This window comes from Euphorbia lathyris, chromosome 5 (genome assembly GCF_963576675.1).
Source record: "Euphorbia lathyris chromosome 5, ddEupLath1.1, whole genome shotgun sequence".
Lineage (NCBI taxonomy): Eukaryota > Viridiplantae > Streptophyta > Magnoliopsida > Malpighiales > Euphorbiaceae > Euphorbia > Euphorbia lathyris.
The window spans coordinates 37,565,002-37,577,705 of record NC_088914.1 but is presented as its reverse complement, the minus strand read 5'-3'; the positions used below and the strand labels follow the sequence as shown (position 1 = coordinate 37,577,705).

Sequence of the window (12,704 nt, the reverse complement as noted above, 5' to 3'; positions counted from 1 at the left end):
CTTTTGGGGCCTGAGTATCTGAATGTTTAGTTTATGTGCTTTTGTTATTATGTGTTTTGTGTTTGTTTCTCTTTTGTTTATGTGTTTTATGTTTGTCTCTTATGTTTTATTGTGTTTTTGTTCGTTTTTTTTATGTTTTATGTATTTTTCTTTATTATAATATAAAAATATTGTTCTTATCCATGTTTTATGTGTTTTGTGTTTGAATATTATGATTTAGAATGGAAAATCACATTTAACCGAGGTCGATATACGTCGATATTCATCAGCTATCGACGCCGATATGTCTGTCGATATTCATACTATATCGACGGATATCGACCATTTCTGGAAAAAATCGCAGGGTGAAGTTCGAAACCAAATGCATCTTCCTACAACAATGTCACTGTTTTTAGGGATTCGAACGAACATGAATAACATGAAAAGACAACAGCAACAATATACATTGGGTTTTAGAGAGGAGGGCAATGTTGGAATTTAGTTAATGAAATGTGTTAGTTTTGGTGAGTTTTTCAAAAGGTGTTAGAAAAGAAAACTAACCCCTTAAAATGTGCTAGTTTTATAATTGTCCCTAAATGAAATTGATTTGTTGAAAATACTATTAATAAATTTTCATTAGGCTGATCCCGGGTTGAGCGGTTTTTTGTTTTTGTTTTTTTCTTTTCCTTTCCTACAAGAAAAAAAAAATAAAAAATAAAAAAAATAAATAAATTTTCATTATTTATAAGAGTAAATCTATAGTTTATCTCTTTATTCGTTATCGGTTAAAAGAAAAAAAGAGGAAAAGGAAAAGGAAAAGAAAGAAAGAAAGAAAGTTGAGCAGCTAAAACAAATAAAATATAAAACCCAATCTGAAGTTTCCTTAACATTCTTGATCAACTAGTTATTTATTTCGGGTGATCTCTTCTCCAACACCCGTCTCAATCCCAACTCCACCATCCCATCACCAGACTCTTCATAACCAGTACCAATCTATCTCTCTCTATATATCTACCTGTTTCAGTCTATCCCTCTCTCTACATACATATATCTACCTGTTTCGCCTCTCCCCAATTTGCAATTCAAGTTTGATCTATTTTGCTGCTTAATTCTTGTGATCGATGAGGAAGAGGGAGAGAGAGAACCCATGTGCGGTTTGCGGCCACTATCACAAATACGAGGAAGGTGAGGTTTGCGGGATTTGCGGTCATCGGATGCCCGAATCCGCCCAGAAATCTCCGCTTCATGTCAGTGCTTTCCCTTCTGAGATCCTCCCTGAATTTCTCTACTTGGGTAGCTATGATAACGCCTCTCGTTCTGAGCTTCTCAAAACCCAGGGGATTTCTCGCGTTCTCAATGTATTCATATCCTAAGTTTTATCATTGCTGATCCTTTAATTCATTTCCCACTTCCTTAATTCATATTACACTCGTCTTAGTGAGGTCTTCAACATGCTTTGCTTTTCATGATTTATCCTTATTCAATTTGAAAACGATTCCATGGTTAAGTATTCTCATACAAGTGAAGTAATTAGGGAACAAAAAAGGTTATTTCTGTTGTACATTTAATACTCAGTGGATTCAGGGTAGACCTTATTAAGAACGGCAATAAAGAAGTGAAAAGTTAAATCTTTTTTTTGTTCCCCGTTTTTTGAGAGTGGCATTAAAGGCATGCAATTATTCAATGACTTAGCTATGGATATTCCCTTAACTAGATGCTATATAGGAATTGGGAGAGGTAAAAATATTATATGCCATGGGAGAGAGGTCGACTGTGCATGTTGATGTATTACCATTTCTAGACAAAAGGTATTCTCTTATCAAGAGGATGATGCGAATGGAGAAAACCATTTGGGAGCTAACATCTAAAATGTAAATGGTGGTTTAAACTTTAGTTATTGTACTTGTCTATTTTTCTTTAGTTCTGATTATCATGATGAATTACTATCAGGGAGTTGAGTGAAGTATGGTAAGCTAAGGAAAGTTTGAAGTATGGTAATGGTAATGGTCTATGAAATATCTTGTTGTGTTTGGAAATAAGGTAAGTTAAGGTAAGTGATGGTTTAATAGTGTTAGTTGTATCTGGGTTGAGAGTAGGGTAAGGTAAGGTTGTATCTAAATTATTTTTATATCCTTATCACAAAGTATTTATGTTAAACATAAAGTGATGGAAATAAAATAAAAAGTTGAGGGTAATATAGGAAAAGTAAAGTTTCTAACCATAGCTACCCTCCAAATTGGGGTGTAAGTAACATCACCCAAATCTTACCATCACTTACCCTTCTCTTTACTTCCACCTCAAAACAAACAAGCTATGTTGCACGGAAACTCTTCTTCATTAGCGTTTCCATGTTTCGTGTCCGTTTCCGTTTCCATTACCGTTTCATATCTAATTTTTCTTAGAAATAATGTTTCCCGGTATCCGTTTCATTTCCGTTTCCGTGCATCATCGCAAACAAGACATCCCCATACACTTACCTTACCTTACTTTAAAAAACTTCAAAACAAACAAAGGGTAAAGGGTGCCTGATTAATCTTGAACCGATTAATGAGATCCACAATGATCAGATAGGATGGTGATTTATTTTTGCTCTCAATCTTGTGGATTGATATTAAAAAGAGTAGCATCTTTGGGAGAAAACCACTGTTATTAGAATCTTTGATTCACAATTCACAAAATGAGGATTTCGATTCACGAGTCAAATCTCGATTTGACAACTATGGAGAAAACAAGAGAACATATTTGATGCATAAACTCCTTTAGTTTTACTGCTATCTTAAATAAGCGTGCTAAATTTTTTACATTTGGGACACTTGTATGAAATTCTCATGGGAAATTTTAGCTATGTCCCTTTCAATTCATAATGAATAGTTTTCTGTTGTTGATTTATGACGGCTCTTAAATAGGAAGCATATACAGAGGTCTGGCATATTCTTACATCAATTGTTTTCTCTTTATGTAGACAGTACCAGCTTGCCAAAATCTCTACAAAAATTCATTCACCTACCATTGCCTACAAGATGACAAAATTTTACCATTTGATGATGCAGTTCAATTTTTAGGTGCGTGATCTATGGTAAATGAAGAAATTTCATTTGTTATTTTTCATGCTTCCTGCTCTATGTTCTGAAGTACTATTGTTAAGGGATTTCTCTTAACAGTGGACTCAAGAAATATCAGTCATACTGTTTACATATGCTCCAGGACTCCGGATATAACTGTTTGATACCACTATGCTTATATTTATTACCTCGATTCCTTGTATTGGTACAAGGCTTTTCTTATTTCTATATTAATTTATTGTTTTCTTATTTCATTTAAACGCTCAGATTAGTGATTATGATATCGTATTCACATCTTGTTGATCATATGTTTGTCATGCTACAATCTTTTGAGGTTTAATGCATATCAAACTGTCACCATCTAAGAATGAGGAAAGAGTCAGGTTGGTGATAATCTGCGGAAAACTGGTTAAGAGAAAAAAGTTTGTTTTTTATTTGTGTTCTTAAAGTAATCAGCAACATCCTGTCAGCAGCATGGCCAAATAGCAGCCGACCCTAGTGTAAGATTAGAGCAATTTCTATCCTATTTAGTTATTCATTGTAAGGTTCCTATTTGTTTTGCATTATTAGATTCCTATATAGAATCAACTGTTCTTCCTTGTAAAGCCTATCCTATGTGATGGCTATATTTAAGAGACAGAGACAGACTGCTATCTACAAAACAATTTATCTGACTCCCCTAAGTTTCTGTGTTATAAGGTCAGCAATCTCTCCAACGAATTCTAATTAATTCCTAGCAAAATAGGTATAGGACAGAATATGTTATGGAAAGAGATTAGGTTAATTATTTTCCTATTGTTTAGGCAGATTTACTTTATCATAATTATTTAGGCAATATTATCTTTTTGCAATAAGCAGTAACATCTTATTTTATATAGTTATAGTAGTATTTAATTTTAGGAAAATTATCCTAGTCATTTTCCTAAACAGTAGCTTTTCCTAAGTAAGAACTCTTTCCTAATTTAATGTCTTTATGTCTCCTATAAGAGGCAGCAACTTTTCAATAAGAAACCAATTGTTAATCTTGAGAAAATTCAGAATTAGGAGTTACGGTGATCTCTTAAAAATCACCAAATTGAGCTTCAAGGGTAGGCGATTCGAAGAACTGGAAAGCAAGGGAAATCAAGGATTTTCTTGTGAAAAGACCTATGACGCGATTCTATTCGTGGGCCCATAACAATTTGGTATCAGAACTGGTCGTCATGGGAGAGATCGAACAATTGACAGCAGAGATTAACGATGAAATTAAGAAATTGTGGCTCTTGATAGAGGCGCACTTTTGCATTACAGAAAAAAAGAGCGAAGGGACTGCAACTAACATCTGTCACAACCCAGTGCAATCAGAATCATTCGATGAACATCCAGTGACGATGCAGAGAGAGGCAACCATTCCTAAAGAGACTTGAAGAGTGTGTGATCACAGATAGCCAACAATCAGTCCAGGCCAAATCATTCCAAACTTATCAAGTTGAAGTTGTTGCACAGGGAGCTGCAGTCATCCCTAAATACGTGTTAGAATGTCCTTCCTATAATGGAATTAAGGATTCTTTGGGATGGTTTCACGTATGTGAACAATTTTTCATCAATCAATGGACAATAAAAAAGGACAAGGTAGAATTGATTGCATGTCATAAGATAGAAGAGAGGCTAGATCATGAGGATCCTGGACGATGATGAAGATGAACCCCTTCCTCAATTCGAGCTTGCAGTCAAGCTCTAGTCAAAGAGGGGAGTAAGGTTATGGAAAGAGATCAAGTTAACGTTATTTCATATTATTTAGGCAGATTTACTTTATCATAATTATTTAGGCAATATTATCTTCTAGCAATTAGCAAGTAATATCTTATTTAGATAGGTATAATAGTATTTTATTTTAGGAAGAACTTTCCTAAATAGTAACTTTCCTAAGCAAGAACTCTTTCCTAATTTAATGTCTTTATGTCTTCTATAAGAGGCAACAACTTTTCAATAAGAAACCAGTCGCTAATCTTGAGAAAATTCAGAATTACGGAGTTAGGGTGATCTCTTACAAATCACCAAATTGAGCTTCAAGGGTAGGCGATTCGAAGAACATGAAAAGCAAGGAAAATCTAGGATTTTCTTGTGAAAAGACCTGTGACGTGATCCTATTCGTGGGCCCATAACAGAATACTTCTAAGAAGGAAGGGATTTTAGGGTACAAAGACCCATTATTCAAGCCCAATAATCCCCAATATGTAACAACTTGGTATCAGAGAAATATGTTGTGGATGACCTCCACACCCTGCAGCGGAAAATTGAGAAATTCATGAAGTTGTACAAAGAGGATTGCACTAGGGACAGGGCTGAACAAGAAGGGCAGTGAGGCTAGGCTAGACAGAATGAGATGGTGGCTGGATTAGAGGAACTTCCATGCGAAATCAGTACAAACAAGATCACCACCTTTCAAGGGTGAAATGAGGTTCCATGGAGGAAGGGGGCCCTGTTATTCTGAGGTTTTCTAAACTAGATTTTTGTAAGTACGATGGCTGTTCTGATCCATTCGGTTAGTTGAACAGATGTGATCACTTTTTCAGAGATCAACAGATCACTGAAGAGGAAAGAGTCAGCTTAGCATCCTTCCATCTAAAAGGTTATGCTCAGCTCTAGTTCATCAAGTTGGTACGAGAACATTAACTGACATGGGAAGTCTTAAAAAATTCCTGCAATGTGCGAGTCACCGCTCCCATTCACGGTAATAAGTTGGGAGAACTGTCTAAATTCAGACCAACCGGAATCTTGGAGGAATATCATTGTCGTTTTGAGCAACTATCTGTGTGTGCTAGTTCTATATTGTTGGAACAGGAGGTAGAATTTTTTATTAGTCGATTGAATGAGGCTATTGCAGCGGAAATAGAAATATAGAAACCCAAGAGTTGGCTCGGGGAAAGGGATGAGGCACCACCCTTGGTGCTTGAGGTCACACACTTTCTCAAGGGAATAGGCAATGCCAGCAAGCTGAATAGCAGATGAGATACCCTAGGGAAAAAATAGAGCAGTTACTGTGCTATTTAGGATTTCATAGATAGGTTTGTACTTTGTGCATTATTAGATTCCTATTTAGACTGAGTTATTCTATTATTTCAGGTTCCTATTTAGTTTTGATTCCTATCTAAACTATTCTGCCTTGTAAAGCCTATAGTATATAATGGTTATATTTTAGAGACACAATATCAAGAAAACAATTAGGTTGAATCCCCCAATTTTCTGTGTTATGAGGTGGGTAACTCTCTCTCACGAGTTCTACTTAATTCCTACCAAAATAGGCAGAGGAAAGAATACTTCTAAGTAGCAAGAAGTGTGGGATTTGAGGGTGCAAACTAGGATCCGTTACATGATGTCGATCCCAGTTTCGTAACAAAACCACCATGTTTTGGATAAACTTATTAATATGATATGTCAATAGAAGCTTATGATTGGAAGAGATCCTTATTGATATAGTTTATTTGAATTTATAGTAATTGCCTAACTAGATTCTGTTAAATATGATAATTGCATTGTTGTTCTTTCAAATTAGCACCTGTTTTTAAGTTACCAATCTTCGTTTCTCATGGATCTTTTGGAGCATAACAAAAGAGATCTTTATTTTCACAGAGCACTGCGAAAGGGATAAGGCCCGAGTTCTTGTGCATTGCATGTTAGGGAAAAACAGGTACGTTTAATTTCAGAAATTGGTACATTTCACCTCTTCGGTTTTTTTACCTTATATTGTTCAAGTACAATATGCCTAGAACAGAATGGAATCTAGCAGTATTTGATTGTTCGGGGAATGATAACAATGTTCTTGACAGGTCTCCTGCGATTGTCATAGCTTATTTGATGAAGTCCAAAGGATGGAGGCTTTCACAAAGTTACCAGTGGGTGAAGGATCGAAGACCAGTTGTTGACTTGAGCCAAGGTGTGTCTGTCAGGATGCAGTTATGTTGCACCAGTTCAGTTGAAAGAATATATGTTCAAATGCTTTCGATATATTGCATGTTCTTTTTAAGTTGCATTCGTCTGAGAGAATGTGTGCTTCGGAGTGAATCTCTTCATATTGTTTATGTATATTATTGTTGGTGTTAGGCCTTGATGTTAAGGAAGTCCAGAATGCTAGACAAGAAACTATTGAATTGCATTTTAGACTGATCTTATTTCCATATTCAACTTCAATGTCTCTGATTCTTTTCTAATGGATTGTATTTCATATTCATCTGAAAAATGGTCTCATGTATAATTTAAATTGTGTTGGTGATTTTCAGCCGTGTACCAGCAGTTGCAGGAGTATGAGCAAAAGGTTTTTGGGTCAATTGATAGCATTAGTCCTGCCCTGTCCAGTTTCCAAATTGGAGGTGTGCCATCCTTTAGCTTCGGGTTTCCAAAGGCTAATGATCCAAGTCCAGCTCCAGCTTTCAATAGTATGAGTTCGTCGTCCATATTTTCCCGTCCTTTAGGTACTTCTCCGCATGAGTTTCAGTTCGGAGCTGGTCATCCTCAAAACAATACATCTGAGAGCCCCTTTGTTGGGAATTCGTCAAATCCAAACAGCGGGGACATTTCAATGGACACGTGAAGTTCCAGTGTGACCCAACGATATCAACAATTCAGGGGAGTTGAAACAAGTATGGAAGCAGAAGTTGGTGCTGTTTTGGTATAGAGAAATGTTGATTAGAATGCAAGAGTACTGTAACTGTATTTGGTGCTGCTTGCGAGAATAGTTATAAATACCCAAGAATACTTGTGAGACATTGAACAAAAAACAAATGTATTACACTTTAACTTTTGTTCCTCATCATTGTACATTTTGTTGTTAAGTTAGTTGATTGGATAAAAATGGGTCTAACCTAACGTCCTTCGGTTTTTCATACAAACAAATATTTATTGTTCTCTTATTTGCCTACTTCAGTGTACTTTCTTTCATATTCTTCTTGGCAATCCTCACAAGTAATGAATGCAAAAAGATTGGACATGATCAAAGCAGTAAAGCTCAATAATTTATTGTATCTGACATGCCACATTATTGAATTCTGATATCCTTGTCACTGTAAAGAAAATATTCGTATTCTCTAATATGACTCTAACTAGTTAAATTTGGTTAGTCCTTTTCACAATTAAATAGGTATTTTATAATTTTATAAAAATATTAAAAAATTAATGGTTTGGCAAAGATGTGTTGGATTGATTCGCCGTGGGCGCCAAATATGGTAAGAAGCGTGCTCATTAAAATGGTTGGGAATTGTAGTTTGAATTTTGATGGTAAATGTGTCAAAGCAAATAACTGGTTGGGTTGGGGAGTCCACAATTGGAAAGTTGCAAGCAAGTAAGGACTGAAATTCGACATGAAGCTCGCTCGGTCATTTCATTTGAACTAAATTTCATGTAGGGAAGGGAAGGGAATCACAAGCAAGATTTATCCTTAGGAATCACAAGAATAGTTGTCAGTTATTTGAGATTACCTCTCTCTCTGTACAAACTCTGCTCGTATTGAGGATTCTTGCTTCAACAAGTAATCAGGTCTACTTTTTTCAGCAATCTTTGACTCAATCAAGTTGTGATGATTATGAAAATATATATATATATCTTTCGAAGAAACAAATACTGAATTTGATCCTCAACAACATACCTTCAATAAGTTCTAAGCTGCAAGTCCAACAGATTTTATATTTACTTCCACATGATTCCATCTAAGGGATTTGCCTATGGATCTGGTGCTCATGCAATTGTCAAGACTGAAAAACCACACACTGCTAAAACATTTACTCCTCCATTATCGTGCACTAAGGATTATTGACACAACAGATGATATCATCTGTGATAATAGATACTTTCCTCTATTGTTCATATCTTCAAATTGTCAAGTTGAATTACCTAAAGGAGCAATAGTTGATGTCACTCTCATAATTCATAAAGGATCACTTCATCTTAGTCACAAATGCTCTATATATATGTGTTCCACAGTTCCATTTTAATCTCAATTCTAGCAGCAAGCTTAAACATATGTCTAATTGAGACTGCCAACCATAAATTCAGAAGTAGTTCATCTTCAATTGTCAAACACAGTTCCATTTTGATCTCAATTCTAGCAGCAAGCTTACTGCATCAATAAACATATGTCTAATTGAGATTGCCAATCATTGTTTGATCCAGGGTATATGTAACAAATTGGAGGAATATTGGACTTGCTATGGAGTAAGGAGGCCTTTATCTACCCCTTCCACATTTCCTTTTGCAAATAGTCTTCTGGCATTTCAGGCTTCAAATAAGCATTTTCTAGAACTGAAAGCTAATGGTTCTCCTGCTTCTCTTCCTTGTGATGTGTGTCAAACAGAAGAGATTATCTTTTTCATTCATGACAGATCAGGTGGATTAAGATTAATGGAAAGATGGAAATGAATCAATCTGTACCTGGTATGTGTTAATTTGATTATATCGAAATCTCAAGGGAGTCTTAATGCCTCTAGTTTGAATTTATTTATGTGTTTGAATCACATTAAGGTGTTATCCAATACATACAATTTAGAGTAACAGCATCCATAATATTGCAGTGAGCAATGAAGTTGAGGAGAAGAAGATGGTCTTAGTGAAAGGTAGCAAAAGTAAGAAATTTATATATTAGTTTTGCTAATTACATGTGTAGTTTCAGAGATGGTGAATGATTTGTTTAAGAGAAGTGTAAGTACCTAATATAGAAAAAGCAGCTCCAGCAATGATAATCACAACAATTATGACTACCTCAAATCCCAAACATCTAGTAGATTTGTTGATCCTCAAGTAGCAAATGCATGGTAGTAAAACTGAGCCATTGATACTCAAAAAAGCTCCAACGAAAGCCATTACATACTCAAAAAATGGAACGGTTAATGCCACAGCCACTGTGCTTATCACAATTGTTGTTCTTACAAGTATAGTGAGAGATGTACTGTTTCCCAGATGAAATTTACCTTCAATTGCTTCAAAAGTTGGAGTCATAATAATTGCATACTTGGTCAACGGAGCAACTACAGTAGTATATATGGCAATTTGTGCACTGATTTTTTTTATAGGAAGGTTTAAGGTCACTTGAGACTTCAAATGTTGTCCATACATAAGGTAACCTAAAACTGCCATTGATCCATACATGCTGCTACTTGTAACAAATATCACAATTAAGACCTGCAATCGGAGAAGAGTTGGAAAAAAAACTTAGTGTTCATTTTATTCCAAAACTTTTTTGTCATGGTTAAGTTTAGGGAAACATTCAAGGAAAAACAAATAAATTTGTGGTTTTGTAATTTGACACTTTAAGGACCGTGAATTATGACAATATGGTAATGGTTTTTTTTTATATTAGCATAAAATTGTTTTTAGTAATATTAAAGTGAGATACATTTTTGTTCATTTACTTTTTACTATTATTTTGTTATTGCAACCAAACCATTTTAAATCATCATTTCATTTCATTGAAAATGCATAGTATAATTTGTGGTGATTTCGAGGAAAAGTTAAATGATGAAAGAGGTAGTGAAACTGACCTTAGAAAATTTGGGTTTATGTTTGATGGAGTGATACAAAGTAGGGAAACAAGCATGACCAGAATAACAGAAGGCAAACATACTGACAGTAGTAGCCAAACCTTGCCACTTCCACAAAACATAATCTCCTTGATGAAACCCCACACCATCAACACCACCACTCCATAAAACACAACCAACCAACACAACAGCAGACACAAACCCACCAGCAGATATATAAGCCAACATACCTAAACTCCTTAACCATGTTGTTGGCAATATTATAAGGCTACTCAGGATTACAAAACCTTGTTTTCCTCCAATATTGAGGGCACCAATGTTGAACTCCGCATTTGGAAATAATCTGTTTAAATTATCACCTTCTAGTATAAGCAACTCCACTGCAAATAAATACATCTCAAGGTTCATAAAAAAAGTAACAAGAGCTCTTCCTTGTATCCAAAAGCTCTCTCTCCAATGTCAAAATAGTTTGTTATAAGTGGGTCTGAATCCATACAACGTTTTAGCAGTAACCCTGTGTACCAGTACACAATTGCTATAATAAACAGAAGCATTAAACTCAGATACTGATACTGATGTTGCTAGAGATACGAAGGTTGCTGATCTTGTTGGGAGGCAAGGGTGGCGTCTACCTGACCCAAGTGATGAACTCACTTAGCAAGCTTGGCATGTGGTGAAACAGATACAAATTTATCCTAACGAGAGGGATAGGATTGTTTGGAAGGGGAATAATAAGGGACAGTTTACTGTGGCTACTGCGTATAAGGCTTTAATGCCTACTCAAGTTATTGTGGGTTGGTGGAAGGTTGTTTGGGGACATCAATTTATCCCAAGACACAGTTTCATCTTATGGATTGCGTTAAAAAATCGGTTGAATGTTAAAACTCAGATTGCTGTGTGGGCAAACTTGACAAATCAATTGTGTTGTTTATGTGGTCAGGAGGAGGAGACAGTGCCCCATCTATTTTTTTATTGTTCCGTTAGTGGGAGTGTCTGGATGGAGATTAGTGGTAAGTGTGATGTACCAAATAATCTACCATGGAGAAGGCTTATAAGTTGGTTGTCAAGGAATGCTACAGTAAAATCTCTTAAATCTTTTTATTAGAAGAGTTGTTTTGCAGCAACTGTGTATTGGGTGTGGTTGACTAGGAATAAAATTGCTTTTGATAATGGTCTTTTTTGTAAGGATCAAATTGTTAGGCAAGTGTCTTTAAATGTAAAAATGAGATTATGTAAATCTCAATCTTCCAGCTTGTTGTGGAACAAGTGGACCTAGATGTATGAGTTGTCCTTTGTTCGTTGTAAAAGTTTTTTGGCGCTTAATAAGATTTTTTGATATTTCCATAAAAAAAAAAAAAATTAAACTCAGCCATCCTCCTACTGAAATTGCTAGCGGAACTGATAGTAATCCCACGCCTGCAAAAACAACTTCTTTAGTTAATTGACGCTATTGATAATATAATGGATACATAAAGAAAGAAAGAAAGAAAGAGAGAGACCAGTTAAGACATTGAGTCCGTTAAAACAAGTCCTAAGGAAGGTGGTGCTAGATTCATATGCATATGCTTGTGGGTGCTCTGATGAATTCTCCATTTATTTCCAAGTTAAGTTTTGTATTACCTCATATATATATATATACACATACATACTGTCGTAATGCCTTGAATCAGTATATACTGTTTCCTATTCGGAGTAGTATTGGGATCATGGGTTCCTAGTTGGATTGGGATTGGGATCATGCGTTCCTAGTGGGATTAGGATCATGGGTTCCTAGTGGGATTAGGTTAGATTGGATATACTATTCTCCTTCTGCCTGTGGATTAGTCAACACAACGTTGGTGAACCACATAAATCTGTGTTTTTCGATTGTTTATTATTTTATCTTTCATTAATTCCGCACAACAAACTGGTATCAGAGCTTTCGGTTTCCGATCGGGGTTTTGTTTTCTGGAGAGAAAGATGTCTGCGATGAAGGTGAAGATCGAAAATTCTGGGAATAGAGATTATTAGTTGCCCTGTGGGGGCGAATCTGAGGTAGAGGGAGAAGTCTGTTCATCTGGCAGTGTCATGGGTGCATCTGTTATGCTTTCAGGAGGATTCAAGTCAAGGTGGAGATTTGTCGTAATGCCTTGAATCAGTATATACAGTTTCCTAT

At 35.7% G+C, this 12,704-nt stretch overlaps 1 protein-coding gene and 1 pseudogene across 3 annotated transcripts; one reads left to right on the top strand and one right to left on the bottom strand.

Annotated features, from left to right (window-relative positions):
- Positions 1–778: 778 nt before the first annotated feature.
- On the top strand, positions 779–7,938 carry LOC136229151 (protein-tyrosine-phosphatase IBR5). Of its 3 annotated transcripts, none has more exons than XM_066017734.1 (5): positions 779–1,164; positions 2,946–3,041; positions 6,654–6,711; positions 6,851–6,957; positions 7,301–7,938. In XM_066017734.1, the coding sequence occupies exons 1-5, from the start codon at positions 1,101–1,103 to the stop codon at positions 7,609–7,611; spliced, it is 636 nt and encodes a 211-aa protein (XP_065873806.1). In that variant the 5' UTR covers positions 779–1,100; the 3' UTR covers positions 7,612–7,938. The 3 variants fall into 3 exon arrangements, with proteins under 3 accessions (XP_065873806.1, XP_065873805.1, XP_065873804.1); XM_066017733.1 differs by having other exon boundaries at positions 779–1,226; positions 2,942–3,041; XM_066017732.1 differs by having other exon boundaries at positions 780–1,337; positions 2,942–3,041.
- Positions 7,939–9,677: 1,739 nt separating this feature from the next.
- On the bottom strand, positions 9,678–12,142 carry LOC136229115 (amino acid transporter AVT1J-like; annotated as a pseudogene).
- Between the last annotated feature and the right edge of the window lie 562 nt (positions 12,143–12,704).